At 49.5% G+C, this 20,321-nt stretch overlaps 1 protein-coding gene across 1 annotated transcript; it reads right to left on the bottom strand.

Moving 5' to 3' along the window:
- Positions 1-9,656: 9,656 nt before the first annotated feature.
- Positions 9,657-13,774, bottom strand: Atp6v0e2 (ATPase H+ transporting V0 subunit e2). Its single transcript, XM_021164648.1, has 4 exons — positions 13,486-13,774; positions 11,987-12,034; positions 11,294-11,420; positions 9,657-11,033 (listed from the first exon to the last, which is right to left on the bottom strand). The coding sequence occupies exons 1-3, from the start codon at positions 13,587-13,589 to the stop codon at positions 11,327-11,329; spliced, it is 246 nt and encodes an 81-aa protein (XP_021020307.1). The 5' UTR covers positions 13,590-13,774; the 3' UTR covers positions 9,657-11,033; positions 11,294-11,326.
- Between the last annotated feature and the right edge of the window lie 6,547 nt (positions 13,775-20,321).

The following is a 20,321-nucleotide window of genomic DNA, read 5'->3' as shown; positions in this document are numbered from 1 at the left end:
AGCTCTCCTGCACCTGCACTGCCAGGGCCAGCTCTCCTGCACCTGCACTGCCAGGGCCAGCTCTCCTGCACCTGCACTGCCAGGGCCAGCTCTCCGGTTTGCCCAGGTGAAGGGCTGGATCACATACACATCACGAGGGCTAGGTCTCCAGCACTGTTCTTTTTAAAGTGTAATCTAGATCTGATAGATGCTCTAATTTCCCAAGTGTGCACTTCAGCAAGTTTTGACAAATTTATCCAAATGGATCTGTATAACCACTACAGTCAAAATATGGGCCATGATGCTTTCCAGCTAACTCCCCACCATATCCCCCAATTAACTGGTAATCTCGTTATTAAGGATTAGATTAAATTTTTCTAGTCTCTCTCTTTCTCTCCTCCTCTTTTCCTTTTTGGTTTTGTTTGTTTTGGCTTTTGGGGTTTTTTTTTTTTTTGAGACAGGGTCTTACTATGTAGCTCTGGATGTCCTGAAACTCACTGTGTAGACCAGGCTAGACTTGAAATCACAGAGATCCTTCTGCCTCTGGCTCCCAAAGTGCTGGGATTAAACGCATGCACCACGATGCCCAGCTTCTGGTCTCTTGTGTAGCTGGAACTATCTGGTATTGCTATGGGATGGATGCTTGTGCCTCTCCCCAGCAACCATTCTTGAAATTTTTACTATTATATGATGAGGCCTTTAGGAGGTGATTGTCTTGAAAATATAATTTTTGAGTGCATTTAATGCCCTACATAAAGAGACCTGGAGAGTTTAGCTTGTTCTTCACCACAACAAACATGTTAGAAGTCACTGTTTATAAAGGAGAAATCCAGACCCTCACTGGACACCAAATCTGCTAGCCCTTTGATCTTGGACTTTCTAGACTCTAAAACTGTAAGAAATAAATGCCTTTTGTTTATGAGCCACCAGCCCGTCGTATGTTGGAGGCTGGTTCTAAGGCTTTGATTCAGTTGAGAATCTGCATGTCCAGATGCTAAAGGTCCTTGTCCCCAATTGGTTTTTGATCGATCAATAAAAATGACAAAAGCCAATGGTTGGACACAGGGCACTTAAGAGTTGCACAGGTGGGGACACAGAGAAGAAGGGGACAGAATCACCATGACATTTCACATTATAATTAATGTTAAATTTCAACTTAATTTCCATAGTGTCTGGATTCTTCCCATCCCCACCATTGCTTAGTTATCTCCTCTACTACACAATATTTTTTTTACAGCCTCCTGTTTCCTTTTAGTATGTCTGTAGGTTCATTTAACTTGTTGAATCTCATGATCCACTGGCAGTGACTCTACCTCTGGGATTCAGACATTACTGACAGCCTCCTCTCCTTCCTCTCGTGGATTTGGTTAGACATGCCCCTAACTCTAGGTTGTATTATTTCTGGACTCTTATTTTCTTCCATTGTATTAAATCCCATTAAGTTTTCTAATGGTCATATGCAAACAACAAGCCTTGAAAAGTATAAATTTATCACACTACATGTGTGCATACATGCATGTGTGCGTGCTTTGTGTGCGTGCTTTGTGTGTGTGTGTGTGTGTGTGTGTGTATTGAAACAGAGTCTTATTTTATTGCCCTGACTGTTTTGGAACTTTCTATAAACCAGGCTGGCCTTTAACTTGCAACAGTCCCCCTGCCTCTGTCTACTGAATGCCAGGATTGCAAGTATGTACCAAGACTAGACTTTTTTTTAAGAGGTAGACAAGATGCATGTCTTGTACTCCAAGATGTAGCCCAGGCTGGCTTGGAACTTACCATCCTCCTGCCTCTGCTTCCTACATGTCAGAGCTAACTACAGGAACACATCCACCTTAAATGCATCATACTTCTATAACTGAAAGCATCAACAGCTCTCTCAGCAACCCCCTTCACAGATAGCTAGGACTATCCTGGGTTTTTTTTTAACATGTTTATTTTTCCAAAGAACTACACAATCAGCACTAATCAGTGCCCACTCCCTCCCTTCTGCCCTCCCAAAGCACTTGAGAACGTCGATGTGGTTTGAATAAAAAATGCCCCCCAGAGGCTCATGGATTGAACATTTGTCCCAATTTGATGGCACTGTTTAGGGAGGTTATAGAGCTTTTAGGAGGTGGAGCCTTGGGCTGGCGAGATGGCTCTTCCAAAGGTCCTGAGTTCAAATCCCAGCAACCACATGGTAGTTCACAACCACCCGACGCCCTCTTCTTGTGCATCTAAAGACAGCTGCAGTGTATTTACATATATTTGTTTTGTTTTTTCTTTCTTTCTTTCTTTTTTTTTTTTTTTTTTTGAGACAGGGTTTTTCTGTATAGCCCTGGCTGTCCTAGAACTCACTCTGTAGACCAGGCTGGCCTCGAACTCAGAAATCTGCCTGCTTCTGCCTCCCAAGTGCTGGGATTAAAGGCGTGCACCACCACCGCCCAGCTACGTATAATAAATAAATCTTTGGGCCTGGAAAAAAAAAAAAAGGACGTGGAGCCTTGCTGGAGGAAGCAGAGGTGGGTTTGAAGGTTTTATAGTAGCCTGGTCCCACTTTCTGCCCACCCCTCCTCTCTTTCTGCTTCCTGTGTGTGGATGAAGATGTGATCAGCTAGCTTCCTGCTTCCGCCTCCAGGTCTTCCCCACCATGATGGACTATCCCTCTGGAACCATAAGCCAAAAGATACTCTTTTCTCCCATTAGGTTGCATTCTGGTGTTGGTATTTTATCACAGCAACAGAAAGTAATATAATCACACATTTAGAAATTCCAGACACCACAGACACAGAAATGCAGACTGCGTTTCAGCACTGAACTCTTGGGTGGTTCTTTCTACAGCACTTGAGCTGCTAGTATTTCCTTTGTCAGGTGGGTCAGCAAGATCAGTGAGCTGAGATCCTGGCAGAATCTGATGTAGCACAAAATTTAAAACACTAACATGTTAAAATAATGTGATGGGTAGCTGCCAGTGATTGACTGACCAGGCATTTGGGTTCACTTTCTCAGTTCCGGGTCACATCTCTGTGAAGAGTGAGCTACTATTACCACATTGATGAGGCTGGAACTCAGTATGTCCTGGAGCTGGCACTGGTGCTGGCGCCTGCCCACAGTTTTCTCTTGGGAGACTTGGTTGGAGTGGGACAGAGCTTGGGGAGACAAAGTCTATTTGCTGAATTGATTGTGCAGACAAAGGTGAAGATTGATGCCTTGGGTCATCGTCGGTGACACCTGAGAATGCACAGCGGCCAGGGTCTCCTGCCTGAGAAGACATGGATGGGGAAGTGAGGAGTTTGCACCCCAAAATATGCCATACCTTTGTCGGGAGCAGTGCTCTGAGCTTCCCAGAGAGAACAAGACCTGAGCTGCTACCATGGCCTTTTATCTTGAATGTGGGGTCAACACAGAGGTGCCCTGGTGCCTGCATTGGTGCTTCCTTTCCGCCAGAATGGCCAGACAGAAGGTGACAAACACCCTCGGCTGTCTCCTTTCCTTGGGTTCCACAGCCTTTTCACAGAGCTCTAGGGCAAAGGCGAAACTTAAACACTGCTGGTGAGCCAATGTTCTAAAGTTTTGCTGCCCACTGTGTGTGAGAGAGGGAGGGGTGGGGACAGGAGAAGACTTCCCCAGGGGACATTTTAGAGTAACTAGATACAGTTATAGTGTCCTAAGCAGAAGCAGGGAAAGGTAGCCTGATGTTGTCTTGTGGGTAGAGTCAGAACTATCCAGGAACTCACCCACTACTTACTCACCAAAGCCCTACAATCCGTCTGATCACCTAGGGAAAACTTCATTCCTTCAAGGCCAGAAAACCCAGCTGAGATTCTAGAGGACCTCATTTGGCACCAGAGCTCTTAGGATCTAGGTCTGGTTTTAAAATGTAGTGTCTGGGCCTGCAGATATTTAGTGGGTAAAGGCACTTGCTGCCAAACTTGATGACCCGAGCTTGGTCAGATATAAGATAGCCAACTCCTGAAATGTAACCTCTGACCTCCACATGCATCCTGTGGTATGCACGGGCACACACACACATGGGAATGTGATATAACAACTCTTTTTTTTCAGAGTGCCATGTTTTGGAATGTGCACACATTGTGGAATGGCTAACCTAAGCTAGTTAATAGATGTATTAGCACACAAACATCCTGTGGAGGTGAGACTGCTTCAAATCTGCACCCACCAATTTTCTAGGAATCAATATGTTGTTAATAACTAGTTGCCATGTTTACACAAGGCCTCTCGATTACACTTTTTTTTGTCTTACTGGAATGCTCCAAGTGTTCCCAACGTCTCCCCAGGGAGAGACTCGTTAACCAGAGTGTGGCCTGAATTCACACAGCAGTCATCTGCTCCCACTTTTCTGATGTTACAAGTTGAACGGAACAGGAGCCTCTGCCAACTTACCATGTTCCCAGAAACCCAGAGTTTCATAAACAGTGAAGTCACTCAGGCAGGGAGCCTTCGGAGACAGCCACACCCACGAGGACTCACAGTCAGCCTCTCACACTTCCAGATTTTTCAGCAATTGGGGGGGGGGGAGAAACAAACAAAATCACCTGCAATCCACATGTCACAGCTTCTGGGGGAACAAAAACAGCCCCTACTTTACCTAGTGAGAACCTGGGTCCATGGGTGTCCCTGCCAACAGTTGGACTGTCCCAGTTCTGTGATGCTGAAACACAATGTCACAGGAGGTTGTAAGGAGGCCTGGAACAAGGGCAATAATGCTGCGGCCCCTTAGCTTTCTGCCTTTTGGTCTCCTGAGCAGTATCAGATCTGCAGGTCCTGCTCCGTAAACATCAGCCAGCATTGTTATTAAACAAGGATGTTTCAAGCGGGTGTGGTATGGGCTGAAGAACCATCACTACTTCTGCTCAAAGCCATTGATAAAGCCCTGATCTTGATTATCAGCAACCCCTCAAGTATTGCATGTATTGGACTATCTTTCTGGAGATGTGCCCCCTGCGCGCGCACAAACACACACACACACACACACACACACACACACACACACACACACTGCCCTCTGCTGGCCATGTGAGGCTTAAATTTGTTCAGGCCACCTCTGTCTCTCTAATAGGCTTTCTAATAGGTATGATTGATGGTCTCTATTCCAACTTTTCCCATTTTGGCCCTGCCATGGCTCAGAACTACTGTATCCTACACCACAGCCCCTTTGTGAATATCTTTAATCTAGGGACAGTCTGTGAGCCTATGATGACCTCTACCTCCCCCACAGGGAGCAGAAACAGGAGCAACCTCAGCACAGCCCCTCGGAAGCCCAAGGCCAAGTCCTGTGGACCACTCCTACCCTCAGGCAGGAAGCTGGGAAGGCAGATCTCAGCCTCAGATTTTTACCTATGAGGAAGGCTATTTGGGGGGGGGGGCATGGGGCTTGCTTTTCTGCACAGACCTGAAGCCACGCATGTTGTCCTTCAGGGCGGAAGCAAAGTGGTCGAAGCCCATGTGAACAAGCCCTAATCCTTATGCTCCTGCTGCCTTTAGTGTCAGCATTCCTGACATCCACTAAGAACCGTTACAGCAGTAAATCCCTCCTGTTTCCAAGATGTCTGCATATGTGCATCTCCAGTAACCTACCAGTGTCACTTGCAAGGACCTGAAGAGTGTTCATCAGAAATGCTCTCATTGAGCCGGGCATGGTGGCTCACGCCTTTAATCCCAACACTCGGGAGGCAGAGACAGGTGAATTTCTGAGTTTGAGGCCAGCCTGGTTATACAGAGTGAGTTCCAGGACAGCCAGGGCTACACAGAGAAATCCTGTCTCAAAAAAAAAAAAAAAAAGAAAGAAAGAAAGAAAGAAAGAAAGAAAGGAAGGAAGGAAGGAAGGAAGGAAGGAAGGAAGGAAGGAAGAAAGAAAGAAAGAAAGNAAAGAAAGAAAGAAAGAAAGAAAGAAATTCCCTCATCACAGAGGACATGACCTCTCTCAACCTCTGGGAGAGCAAAGACCTAACTTCTCTCATCACAAGCCAACAACAACACAGCCTTGTTTCATTCACACTGACTGTCTGTGTATGTGGTGCTGGGCATAAAACCTAATCTTGTGCACATGTGGCAAGTATTCTGCCACTGAGGGCCTCTCTGGACCTTGTTTTGTGAGACAGGGTGGTAGGCACAAATTTTTCGCAACCGGTTTTTAATAAGGCTTCAACTTCTCCTCTACCCAGCAGATGTAGTGGGAGAGAAAAGTTATTAGGAGATGGGGGGAATGGATCTGTTCTTTAGGGGTGAGCAGTTCAGTCCCATAGCAAACACCAAATACAATTCAGCAGCTGCAGACCAGTCCTCTAGACAGGCAGACACCAGGCAGGAACCAGGAGCTTTCAGCAGACACCAGGCAACTGTAGTTCAACTACCAGGCTCACCAACCAGCCTGAGGTGAGGCCACAGAAGCAACAAGCTACCTCAGGAACCTCATGAGCAGCTCTTGGGCGAGTTTCTCTCAATGTCCGAGTTATCACAAGTTGAGCTCAACAACACTATGTAAGGTGAACCAATACATGCGTGTCTTTAGTGAAGAACATCAAGGTGAAGCAAACCAAAGCTCAGTGCCAGTCTCCCACTGTCTGTGGGTATTTATACTCCTTCATCAAGAGTTCTTGTATGTGTCTGCTATAGCCAAATATCGGGAAAACAGTCTTTCATGGGTTTGCCTTAGCAAGACATCCTTTCACCTGTGTACCCCAGCAAAACACCATTTGGGATAACCAACTTTCCAAAGAACTAGAAGTTTCCATGTCACGGGGTTTAAATAGTCCAGACTGGCCATACAGCCATTATCCTTATGACTGTCTCCTGAGTGCTGGGATTATAGGTGTGTGCTACCACACCTGACTTAATAGCCTTCTGAAATCCTGACCTTCCTTTTTCCTTATTTGATTTGATCCCCTGGTCATACCTCTCCCGACTCCCTTATTCTCTCTGAAATGTTCTCTCCCTAGCGGAAAAAATGTGATTAGAGTTCAGAGCCTTCTCTAGAGAGGTTCTTAAATGAAATCTATGTTGTAGCTTTAATGACCAGTCTTCTCTATATATTTTAGTGTGTGTGTGTGCATGTATTTCTCTGTGTGTATGCACATGCATGTATCTCTGTGTGCCACACCAACTCTGGTGGAGTTCATAAAACTTGCACAGGCTCAGCAATTGCTATTTGCGGTGGGGTGATGTGTGCTCTTTCCTTCTTCTTCGTGGCTTTCTTGGCCCTTATTGCTGATTCTGATAAAATCATTACCATGATTAATCAAGGATAAAGTATTTGGGGATGTGATTAATGCATTGCAGCAACAGGAATCATTTGTAGAAAATCCAGGTGATGTTGATAATCATAGAGTTCAAGCTTTAAGGGGGCCTAAAAGTCCCATTCACGATGAGCAAGAGATTAGTAAGAATGAGCTAGGCATTCCTGTAAGAATAGTTGGTGGAAGGAAACAGTATTTAATTAGAGGCAGATGGTGGGCCCCTCCTATATATGAGGGGCCCTATAAGTTAAGAACAACTGCAGGACCTTTACCTTATACAGGGGCCTGTGATGAGGATGGAGATAGATGGGTAAATATTAATAGAGAGAGAATTTTATACTATACATTAAATTTTATGGAGTGACTTGCCAGAGCAAGGCCTCCTTGGTGTGTGATGACAAAGAGAGGTCAGAGAGCAATCATAAGACAAATACAGAGCTTTTGGAGAAATCATAAGAGCCTGTTCTCTAAAGAGAGTTTTGTAGAAGCAGTCACAACATTTCCAAATTGGCCAGAAGGCCCATAGGATTGTGAAGTTGGTATAAGTTAAAGTTAAACTTCTGACTGTATTGTGTAAGCCTTTGGCTGGCAGAATGCTAAGCCTAGGCTGACCACTGTCTGGGTACCAGGAGGGTTCCCAAGAGCTGCTTCCTGTTTTATTCTTCTGGTTAAAAACTTGTTAGTGTTTATCTTTGGAGCGTGAGATGCTCCATGTAGTGGCCTGTAGCCCAAAACTGTGTTCCTGATTAGAGTGTACATAACCTCAGCTGAAGGTAAAGCAAATCGCAGCAGCTTCAAACCTCTCGTGTTTGTGTCTGGCACTGCGCCGAATCCTTACCTACCTGAGTACCGAGACCCTGATTCTCTCACGGAAGGAGAGCCCGCACTGGGTGGTCCATGGCATCTGTGTGTGTGTGTGTGTGTGTGTTTGTGTACATGCACATGCATGTCTCTGTGTGTGTGTGTGTGCATGCACATGCATGCATCTCTATGTGTGTGCATGCACATGCATGTATCTCCGTGTGTGTGCATGCACATGCATGTATCTATGTGTGTATGTGTGTGTGTGCATGCGCATGCATGTGGCTGGGTGGCTGGGTGCCATAGTGGACATGTGAGGGTCAGAGGACAACTTGCAGGACATGGTTCTTCCATTATGAGAATCACACTTCACAGTAAGTGCCTTCACTCACCGAGTCACTTCACAGGTCAACTGTTGTGAGGTTTTGATGAAGCCCCTGCTAGTCCTGCATATTCTCACCTTGAGCGTGGAGGGAAACGCCTTGATAGAACATAGATCTTGGCAAAGGTGTAGGGGACCTAATCTTACCAGAGGGTGAGTAGGCACATACTCTCTGCCCTCACTCCTGGCCCTGCTGTGTTAGAGTCTATGACTAACATGGGCCTGAGTGGAACTTCCCAGCTCAGATAAATCCTCTGCTTGAGACCTCATAGCTTTCTCCAAGCTCATGTACAGCCAGAGGCCAGAGGGACTCCATGAAATCTCTAGACCCTGTGAGGGTCTTTCCATGAGCACTTGCTTTAAACAGCTTGTTCTGTGCCTGACACATATAGTCTCCATCCTGGACCCCCGTAAGCCAGTGCCTGGGTCAAAGCCTTCCTCTATCTCCACAGCTCGCTGACTTCTCTGAGAATGGCTTGAGCATGCTATACACTGTGGGAACCAATAGTAGCAGTATCTTTGTTTCTATAGCTGTCTCCTAACCATAGCAGGGCATTCTTTGTCTCTGCAGCTCTAAATGGAACCAATGGATGTGCAGAAGAAAGGACACTAGAGAAAGTCACAGAAAGTGAGCTGCTGCCAGGCCTGAGCAGGCCAAAGGCTACCCGGGGAGTATTTCTTCAGTCTTCACCCTCCAAGGACAGAGGCTGCTGCTGGGAGCACAATGACTTCTGGTCACAGACACATATATCAGGTATCACCCAAAGGACTGCTGTCAAACCAGCACCAAGACGTTCCAAGTCCAAAACAACAGCTGGAAGGAGAAAGCAGCTATTGCAGAGAAGCCACCTCTAGCCCCCTGCTCGGGCCAAATCGGATCTTAGGCACCTCAGACCTAAGCCCAGACAACAGGCATGCAGCAGGCTGGGTCTGGCTGGGTTCCAGTAGGAAGTACTAAAGAAATGGTCCCCTACACCCAGGATCAGGGAAGATCAGAGAGCAAAGGTTAGTGGTTAAGGTGCCACTTGAATAAGCCTTGGTCTTCCTCCTATTGCACAGATACTGGGCTATGCACAGGGCAGAGCCAAACTCTCCCCCAGATCTCAAGAAAGTGTGAGGGTCCTCGGTGCCAAGTCCCAGAAGAGCAGCCCCTTTTCCTATCCCCAGAGCTACCAGTAAACAGAAAACATCTGAGCAGAGGGGACAAAGAGACAAACCAAAACCATGTGGCAGCTGGCAAATTGAGCAGAGGCCAGACGTTTGGCTACTAAACCAATCTTGCATCACCATGATTTATTAGACAGGAATCAGCTTTTCAACACGAGTCATGCTCACCATGCCCCACCCCCACAGGAAGGCTTCAGGAGTCAGGGTAGGACGGGATGGGTTGCTCACAGAAGCCCCAGCCGCAGATCTGAGCCACCAGCACACCTAATGCCCAGCAATCTGAGCTACAGTGCATTCTGCTGCCACTCCCCAAACGATCCCCCTAGAAGGGGAGGGAGACCAAATAAATAGTCAATAGATAATCAAGACTGGGCTTTCTTCCCCTGGGAACTCAAACAGCCACTGGTTAGGAGCCATGGATTGTGTAGGCCTCTGTCCTAGCAAGTCCTGGCAACTCAGGCAAGAATGCCCTACTCACCCTCTCAGAGAGGTGAGGGCATGGGCTGGAGGAATGCCCTGGGCTGATCCTCTGTCATTTACATTTTCTGTCTCGCTGTGCTTGGCACAGAGCCATATGAGTGAGCTTAGGGACAGAGGGTCCCAAAAACCAGGGAGGCATAGTGCTAGTAGTACCCCAGAAATGTCACCTTTGTCTGTCCCCCAACCTCAACTCCAAATCTCTTCAATGGTACTGGGATCTGCCCCACCACAACCCAATGAAGAGTGGCAAAAAGGGTTGTACCCCAACTGACAGGTACCAGGGAGTGGGCGATCTTATCTACAGAGGGAGAGGAAAGTGACTAGAACATTCCAAAGACACACTACCTGCCTCCCATGCCAAGGGATTTCCCTGCTGCTAAAGGCTAAACATGGAGGCTTTGATCCTGGCTGTGCTGGGTTTTTGGTGTGACTGCTTCTTGAGGACATCAGCATCTCCAGGAATGTCACATCTACAAGTGTCAGAGACTAAATGGATATAATTCACTTCAGAGCTGGAGGAGGCCTGTGACCCTGACTCAATATTTCAACACGGTGGAGACAGAGTTGAAAAGTCAAGAGATTTTGGGCCACATGTCCCTTCTCCACAACGACTCAAGTCCTTTCAGGGACTGGGATGAGTCCTGCCTTCTGCTCCCTGGATGAAAACAGATACCAGCAGGTCCAGCTCCTTGGCCAGGATCTGCTTGGAAGAAAGAGGGAAGTGCCAAGTGTGGGGATTTAAGCTCAGGTAAGCTCCCACTGTGGCCTGACTGAGCACGGGGCTTGCCCAACATGGAGGGTCACTAATAGCTGGGAACACAGGGGAAACTGAAACCAGAAACTGAAACCAGGTTGGCTCTGGGGGGTATGGATCCCACAGCACGCTGGCAGGAGATCACAGGACGGTCATACTGATGGGTGGGGCCAGAGGGAATGCAGGGTCTCCAGGGACATCAAGGCTGGGCCATTCACCATTCACAGCAGAGCATCTGAAAAGCACATACCATTAAGAATTACCACTGAGACAGCCTTCACCTCCCCCGCCCCGCCCCTGCCCTGACTCACCCCACAACCCCCCACCCCCACACCGTTCCTTGGAAAGCTCTTCAGACTACTAGCATTGCCTTTCATTCCCCTTGCTAAATAAACTAATCCCTGAGTCCAGAGGAAGCCCCTGTGGTGGCCCTGATCCCCTTCCCCCCACCACAGGCCCCTCAGTTCGCTCTCAAGTCAGTCCTTCCCTTCATACCTGAGGCCAGAAGCCAGCTGATCACCCCAGGGGTCACTCCCACAGGAAACGCACGTACCAGATGGTCTCATTCTTCAGTTGTGGCCCAAACAGGGGGTTCAGTTGGGCCAAGATGGCGATGAGCCAGCTGCCAGGATAGCAGAGTGAGAGGGGTACTGGACACAGAGGGACCCACCATACCCAACATACCAAGGGAGGACTCGGCTACTCTCTTTCAAAGAGCATGGCAGGGTCTGTGTCCTAGTTGGTACAGGGAATGGGTTCAGGATTTGTGGATTTTGATATGAGTTTATTTTATTTTCTCTAGGTATATAATGTCCCTGAGCTGGGGCTGGACCCAGGGTGAGGGTGTCCTTGGGCCTTAAGAAGCCACCCCAGCTCTGTCACACACACTCTGCTGCCCCCTAGTGGTTACACTGGCTCTATTACAAATACCCAGCACTTGTTAGCAGTATGATGACGCCCTGACTTCTGTATGACTGAGTCTAGAGTAGAGCATGAAAACTGTGTTTGAACAACCAATCTGGAGGATTCTGATGCCCAGTTAGGAGCAGATACTACTGAACTGGTCCACAACTTATGTATCTCACAGCTCAGCTGGGGGCACCACAAACTGCAACTGTCAACTGAGGCAGAATCAGACCCAACTAGTGGTCACCATAGCTCCCAGCTCTTGGGGAAGGCAATACTCACAAGAGGTAACAGCAGACAGCAGTAGCTACCAGCATGGTGATGATCACCCTGGAACAGCAAAGAAGGAAAAGTGCATTGGTACACAGGGCCAGAAAAACAGTTCCCTGTGTCAGCCCTCCTGGTGCTACCTGAACACCAGCATCTCCAGGATGCTGGGGTCCACTCCAAGTAAGAATTACAAGGTTGTCTACATCCAAACTGTGTTGTAAATCTCTCCCTTCTCCATCAGCAAACACCTCTCCATCTGTATGCTGGAGAAGGCTTGCCCACACTCCATCTGTGGCCGCCCACCAGAGGANGGCCTCAAAATTCATCCAGCAACATCAAAGAAAACAAAAGACCACAGTACAAGGCAAGAAGCAAGGGCACAGCCACTGTTGACAGAGGCTGTACTGTTATTAAAAAAAAAAAAAAAAAAAGCAGGGGCTTTGGATCCACTCAGGAAATCAGAGAGAGAGAATCTTACAACACAGCTAAAGGGACAAGAAGGAGCTCACCAGGACTTCCAGAAGAGATGACATGGAGGGTGATTACAAAGTTAAGTCCAGTTTAAATCGTGTGTGTGTGTGTGTGTGTGTGTGTGTGTGTGTGTGTGTGTGTGTACACACTTGTGTGCTGGCTTCCAAAAGCCAGAAAGGGCCCTAGATCTCCTGAAGCCTTAGATCTCCTGGAGCCATAGTTAAAACAGTTGTGAGTCTCTCAATATGGGTACCAGATTCTGGTCCTCTGGAAGCAGAAGGTGCTCTGTCTAGCAATCTCTCCAGGCAGCTTCACATTTGTAGGAATAAAGGCGATGCCCATCCGTCTATGCCTCCAGTTTAGGCTAAGTCTAATCCAAGGCAGAGCCTAAGCACTTCAAGGTGGTGCTGAACGGATTAGTGCCCCAGCCCTCCCTTAACACTACAAGGCGGCTGGGACCACTCCTGGCTGTACAGTGGATTGTCAGTGCTGAGAAAATGGACAAAGGGCAAAGTGTGAGGCTTTCGTGACTTGAGAGGCTAACGGGAGAAGGGGCTGTCATGTGGTGCAGAAAATCTGCTAGGAACCTTCCGAAAATGAAGGCAGCTAAAATCATCCAGTATACAAACACAGCATGCCCAGGACATTGCTTAGGGCAGACCTCACACCAGCCTTATAAAGCAGGTGTTGCCAGAGCCCCTATTTTCCTCAGTGAAGAAACTGAGGCCTGGCATTTGCCCAATGTCACACAAGAATAAGCAAGGAGTGTCCATATGCAGCCTTTACCGACTGCATGGGTGTGGGTGACCTTTAGCCACCTGCTTGCCCTGAATTCTGAATCTATCCGTTCACCCAGCCCTCTAGCCTGTTTCCTGGCTGCCCCAGCCCAGGTGCAGAGATCTGGAAGAAGTCATGTAGGGGCGTCTCTGTGAGGGCATGAATTGCAGGGTAGCAAGCTGGGGACCCAGTGTTAATGGGTGAACCCAGCTAGGGGACAGGGAAGCGTCTGCAGGGAATCGAGGCCTGCTCGCCTTTCTTACCCGCGATTGGGTCCTTTGGGCACGAACCAGGGCCCAGCGATGCCGATGAGGCCCCAGAATGTGGTGAAGATGATGACAGGGAGGGCAAAGGAATGGGCTGTCATGGCTGGGTGCGCGATGCTCAGGTAGGGTATCAGATCGAAAGGCAGACTCTCTAAGCAGGTGCAAGTCCCGGCAGAGGGCTGTGCGCATGCGCAATGGTATCCCAGCCGGGAAGGCCCTGGACCAAGCGAATCTGCGCTCGCGCATCCCTGAACAGCGTCCGCTGGGAGCGCAGCCTGCTCGCCGCTGTCACGCAGAACCAAGGGCGGGACTTCCGAGGAACCTTTCCCTTGATTGGCTGAGTCGGGTTTGCTCCGAATTTGCAGGTGATTCTAGGCTTGGGTTTGCGCTTTCCTTTCTTATTCTCGCTATGAAGTGGCAGGTCACTTGCAGCCCAAGGTGGCTGGGGACAGGATTGGAGGAGACCCTAACCAGAACGGAGACTTTGTGGGGACCACAGGGGTTTCGACCAGAGGACTTCGTGGAGCTGAGAGGCCACAAACTTGGCCAGAGCTAAAACCTCCCCTCAGCGAAGTGAAGCTTGCAGTCCTGTGCAGAGCTCATTGCTTCACTGAACCTTGGAGATGCCCAGCTTCTGGATCAGGCTACAGTAGTTAGACTATTCTTCCTCTATGGTAGGGGTTCAGGCGATCTGTGTGGAACATAGCAAGACTTGGGACCCTTGAGGCCAGCCACTCCTGAAGGGCTGCAGTCCGGGTGGGACCTGGAGGGGGAAACCACGTCAGCACAGTAGTGATTCTTGAAAGGAGGTGTGCCGCAGCTGGGGACAGATCTTATGTTTCCCTGGGAACGACCTCCAAGCCTACCTGTGCAAACTTAAATGCTGCGTATCCAGTTATCTGTATGAAGAAGAAAGATAAAGGCCTATCTTACACTAAGTCCAGATTGGAAAGTCGTCATGGAAGGCCTCTCAGGAAAATTCCACAACAGGATGGCCCAGGCAGGTAGTTAGCCTTGCTCACAGAACTTGACAGGCAATAGCCAACACTGGTACTCTGTCCATCCATCTTCATAATGGACTCTGACATTGTTTTTTCCCACAGGTATACTTCCTGGATTTTCTGTAGCCGGTCCCCTGAGCTGTGGTCTAGTAGTTTCTGCTGCAGGGAAAGATTAAGGTGACAGCAGGAACACAGTCTCTGGGTTCTCCTGTATAGATAAATTCTCTCATTGTTCTGACAAAATAAACTTAAGGAAGGGTTCATTTTGGCTCTAATTTCACCATGGTGGGGAAGACACTGGGGCAGTCAGTCACACTGCATCCACAGTCAGGAAGCAAAGAGAGATGAACCCTGGTGCTCAGCTTGCTCCCTGTTTAACCCATAGGATCAGCTACCCACAGTGTGTCTTCCATCTCAACCAAAGACAGGCATGCCCAGAGATTTGTTTCCTAGGTGATTCTAGATCCAGTTAACAGTGTTGTATCACTCTGCAAGCAGCGGTATCCCACTGCCCTTGCCTGAGCTGCAGGGCTTCAGTGTTCTTACCCTACTGGGGTCACTTCTTTGAGTCAGGACGCTGACTCACACTTAACCCCAGCTGTGCCATCCTGCTGCCACTTCCTCAGAGAGGTCTCGCTGGGACTACGGGAGAAAGACGCTGACGGAAAGTTACTGCTTTGCTACATGACAGCGACATTGCCTTCTCACAGAGCTAGATACCCACGTAGGAGAAGAGTCTAGATAAACATGGAGGCAACTGACATCCCCTAATGATTCTGTGGGCTGAAACTTGATCCTGGATTCTTTAGGTGACTGGAACAGCTGGCCAGCCTGAACCAATGTGATGAGAACTTTGAGAGCCACACAGACATGGCCACTGTGACACATCCTGAGAGAGGGGGTTTTCTATAAATCTCTGTGCCAGAGGTCTTCCACATAATCCAAGGGGACCTCTGAAAGCACGGGTAGGGTGTACATACCCAAAACACTGGCAGTATCTTCTCTCCAGCCAGCCCTATGGAGCCTGAATGTGGCTCAGGACCACAGGAAACACTAGCAAAGGCTGCTGGGAGGTCTTTGTCCCCAAATAACGAGTCACTTTCAGGCACCCATGCTTGGGTGCAGAGGTGAATGTACCCTTGGGTACTGAGGGTGGCAAGAGTTATGGATAGAGGCAGCGTTCTAAGAGCCAAGTGAGAAGCCCATTGGTGGGACTGGCACGGGAAAGCCTTCTCAGGTCTGAGGATTTTGTTTAGCCATGGTTAGGCTCACATTGAGGAGGCTCTGTCTCAAGAGTCCTCAACAACAGACACTGACACCAGGAAGGTACGATGCATCAGGTAGCTGCACCCTGGGTTCCTCTCACACTTGAAGAAGGCAGAGGCTCAGCAGGCTCTCAGGTCTCAGCTCACCACACTCACCTTCCAGCATATTCCTAAAGGAGGCTACCTTGCTTTGTGGCAGGTGCTGCCTCTCCTAGGAGCTTTCCTAAGAAAATGCAAGGTCCACCCCGGTGGAGACTGCCTATGGCTACCTGTTTCTAGATTATAGCCACCTGCCTCCTTGGAAGGCCAGGGAGGACCCTCCAGCACCACCGTGGGCTGCCTCTAAGTTAGCAGCTACACAGCTGTAGCCCAGAAACAGCCACACATATACTGTTGCCTCCAGTGGCGCTTTAGTGCCAGTGAAAACCACACATGCTGCTGATACGCTATGATCGAGTCTCTCCTGGCCAGAGGTCTAGTAGTCTCCCAGCATCTGTGCCACTTTGCTCCATCCTGCCAGGAGGGCTAGTGGAGGACACCTGACCTCTGAGCAGAGCTGCAGAGGACACCCTGAAGCGGTCCCCTGGGAATTCTTTTGAGCGGTGTCGCGGCTTTGGCACTGCTGGGGGAAATGGGCGGCTTTCTCTTGAAAGCCTGGCTTCTGGATGAAGTCCTCTGACAGCCGTATGTGCTGAATGGCGCTGAGCGTGGAACATTTGGTTCTAACTCTCAGGGTGCACTTCTCTCTCATCTCCATCTCACACTCACAGGTAAAATCTTTCAGCTCACTTGGGATACAGAAGGGAAGTATAAAGACAACAATAAAGTTAAATTCTGCTTTATTCAAATAGCAAAAGTTAAGACTGGAACATGGTTTTTAAATCTAATTTGTACATCCTTGAAAGCAGGAGCCCGGAGCATCCTGGACCAGTCATCTTTGTCCCTGGCTACACAGACGCCAGTCTGAGTGAAATGGTGACCCCCATACTGTCCTGACCACACTTAGCACCGGAGGGAGTTTCCCTTTGTGGTACAGGTCTGGGGTGGCTACACTACTGTGTCCAGCTGGCCAGAGCTGAGCTTTCTCACCTCCCCATGTCTCTATGGCTACTGAAATCAAAGCGCTGAGTCCAAGTTGGCTACTTGGAGCAGCCCAGTGGACACCTGTTACCTGGTGAGGGGAGGGATACAAGCCAGGAAATATACAAGATGAGAACAGGCAGGAGCCAGGGGTGTGGTACAAGCCTTTACTCCAGCACCTGGGAGGCAAAGGCACGTGGATCTCTGTGAGATCAAGCTGGCCCACATTCATAGTAAGTTTCAGGGCAGCCAAGACGGCATAGAGACAGTTAGGTGAAGTTGGGTAGGGGGTGTCAAGCATGTTAAAAGGCAGGAAAGGAGGGGGAGGCTAGGGATGGGCCCAAAGGGACAGTGATTCCTCCTCCTCACAAAGCCCTTTGGCTTGTTTTCCCCTGAGGCCCTTCAAGCCCAAACATGAATACTGCTTCTGTGTCTTGAGCTGGCAAAAGGTTAGGAAAACCTGAGTAAGGCAAACACCTAGCCTGAGAAACCTACTGTATGCATTACCACCTAGAAACACCCTGCTCCATCCACATCAGGAGGTGACCTCAGGGTGCTAGTATGGAGAAGATGGGGTGCTTCTCCACCTAGTAACCACCTCAGCTCCCTAACCTCATTCCAGAAACCATGGCTACATTACACAGGACTGCTGTGTTGCCGAGGGTACTTTTAAAGGAAAGATGTCATAGGAGAGGAGCTCGCTGAAGCCAAGCAGATGTCTCAACCCTGACCTGGAAAATCCTGAACTCCAAGATTTTGCCTGGGTCCTCTCCTAGATTTGGAGCCAAGGCCTGTCTGCCCCTTTTCTGCAAGCTCCCAGGCTGGATGGGGGATCTTCTTGAGCAGGAATACTGCACTGCACACCAAGGCTAAACGCTGGGGCAGAGCTATAAGGTCGGCAGAACGCTGGGCACCTGGGTGCAGAATCTCTGGGGTTTTCAGCACGTGCTGGAAGGAGTGGGTAGGTAGCTTGGTCAGAGGCTGTGTGCTTATGTCACAGATCAGGGGTCTGCAGCAGGAGGCAGCAAGCAAGGCTCCTGCACATTTAGAATGAGCAGGAGACAGGGCAAGGAGCCCTTCCATTGGGCAATTCTCCAACCTGAAGCCAAAGAAGACAGAGCCTAGAACATTGATCCTAACCAAATAGGCAACCACTGGGCCTGCAAGGTCAGGCTGCCCTGGAAGGAATGTGCTTCACCTCACCATGCAGGGGACAATGGGAGAGGCCCGAAGACCTAGTTTTACTGAAGGCCCTTCTGTGAGAGCAGAAGTGGCCGTTAAGCCAGAGGCACCCACAAAGATCCTGAGGAAACTATGAGAAGCCACAGCTACGAAGCTGGTTTGGAGAGTTCGAGTCTACACGTCCAGGATGGGGAGAATTTACCAAGTTCTGGTGCTTCTGAGCAGTCTGCAGGGCTTTCTGTAGGACGGGTGCATCCGCCTTGTAGATGGACAGCACCTCTGCTACAGTGTGAGTCTAGTGGCAAAGCTGATGCCTTTACCGCTAAGGACAAGTGCAGGATAGGAGCAGCTAAGTGCTCTAGACAAGCCCTTCTCTCCAGGACTTCGAGGCTCCCACTGACTATGGCCACAGGGAGTTAACAGGCACTTGGATTCTCTGTGGCAACCACATGAGGAGTGAAAATGAGGCACGGAAAAGAGGAAGGGATCAATCAGAGGCACACTGGCTGCAGAAGAGCTGGCCTGGATCCAACACCTTCAGCTCCCTCCTCGTGTGTATTCTTCAGGAAACTATATCTGGAACCACAGCAGCCAACCTACGGGTTCAGAGGTGGAGGGAACACCAGGCTCCCTTCAGAGGAAGCATGCCGGGCTACATAGGAGATGTGGTGAGATCACCTTTCTCATGCTGTGTGCACAGGAGGCTGGTCTGGTTCATGCTAACTGCAAGTCTTGAGGGTAAGGTCTCCTTGATTCTTCTGCATGAGTGGTTCAGAATGGCCAATCCTGGGAGCCTCTGCAGCGGGCCAAGATCCCTGGAGCATAATCACTTCCACCATCAAATGGCCTTCCTCATGTGCCAGGGATGCAGAGAACTAGGGTGGCCCTTTCAAACCCACCACCCTAACTGTCCCACCTCAGGAGAGCCCTCTGCCAAGAGTATGTGGGGTGAACTCTCTCATGGCAGAATTCTTTGGGCAAAGTGGACTTGAGGTAAGTACTTGTGCTTTTTGCATTGGGAGGCGTGGCCACACCTTGAGGGCCTTGCCCCTCGGGGATGTCTGCTTCAACCCTTTGTTGTTGCCCACATTCTGGGCCTGTAAAGTATCACACCAGGACAGCCTAGAATCTTCAAAAAGCCTCTCTCTATATTCAAGGGGGCCGCAAAGCCTTGTCTAGGCCACTCCTCTTCAGGTCCACGGGGTCTTTGAGACGGTATAGGGGACAGGAACCTTCATCATGTGATCTTCTAAGCCTCATGGCTCCCCAGATGGCATGATGGATGCCTTCTGGGCCATGGAGTCCTCCTTGCAAGGTCCTGCCATCCCCTCCTTCCTGAGCCCCAGATCTGTGGAGCAGACAATGGTAAGTACACTGAGCACAGAGGGGTGCCTTCCCCAGACCGCACCTAAGAGTGGTAAAGGCAACATGGAAGCTAGCCAGGCAGGCCAGCCCTGCATCCATGCTACTCACCTGCCTACTCTGCTTGGTCCTTCCCTGAGGGCAAAGGACTGGGTTGGGAGGCTTTGTCCTCAGGGGACATCTGGAAATGTCTGGAGGTCCTTTTGGTTGTCGTAACTGGGATGCAGGTATTGGTATTCCAGAGAGGAATTAATGCGTTAGAGGCCAGGGACCTGTAAGCATCCAGTGTACAGGGGCCCACTGCAAGGAGCTACTGTGCCCCAGATGTCCACAAGGCCTGCTAGGGTGGTGGCAACATCACATACGCTTGAGTGTCTCCCTTTGCTTCCTTGTGGGTACCAGTCTCATCAGCCCCACGGAGAAGACAGCCTTCCCCAAGGCATTGCTTCCGGCTTTTCCTCCCTCACCCCTGTGCAGGAGGCAGACTCAAAGAGACCCCTTTGCTATCACAGGGAAGGAAACACCTACTTCCTGTCCGTTTATGGTTCCAGGACCATCAATCTTCCCGCAGAGCCTCAGTCACCCCAATACCCAAGCCCACTGCCAATGACCACAAGCCTGTCAGAGGTAAAATAACAGTGAGAACAGTAGGAAGGTGACCAGCTAGAAAAGGCCCAGGAGACAAACCCTGTGCTCCCTCTGAGCAGTGTGGAGAGCCCTCACACGAGTGCGGGCCTTGGACTCCATGAGGACTGGAAAAGAGGGTAATTTCCCATTCAGTCCTCGGATAGCTACAACCCCACCCGCAGGCTGATGGCTAGCTAAATGCTCCCTACCTGTTTTCAGGCTTTCCCGGCTCCCAGGGATCCCCACAGCCCCAGATGGTATAGCTCTACATACCACTTCCTTCACAGCCACTGAACCACTCTCCTCTCTCCTCTCT

Source organism: Mus caroli, chromosome 6 (assembly GCF_900094665.2).
Source record: "Mus caroli chromosome 6, CAROLI_EIJ_v1.1, whole genome shotgun sequence".
Taxonomy (NCBI): Eukaryota; Metazoa; Chordata; class Mammalia; order Rodentia; family Muridae; genus Mus; species Mus caroli.
The sequence above is the reverse complement of the archived record's forward strand: the minus strand, read 5'-3'. Positions and strand labels throughout refer to the sequence as shown.

What these genes read in the sequence shown, in the direction of transcription:
- Atp6v0e2 (XM_021164648.1), bottom strand. Translation starts at nt 13,589, where the DNA reads ATGACAGCCCATTCCTTTGCCCTCCCTGTCATCATCTTCACCACATTC. An exon ending in CCCAAAGGACCCAATCGCGG is followed by an intron (nt 12,035 to 13,485) that starts GTAAGAAAGGCG and finishes TTGCTGTTCCAG; the next exon opens with GGTGATCATCACCATGCTGG. An exon ending in GCTGTCTGCTGTTACCTCTT is followed by an intron (nt 11,421 to 11,986) that starts GTGAGTATTGCC and finishes CTATCCTGGCAG; the next exon opens with CTGGCTCATCGCCATCTTGG.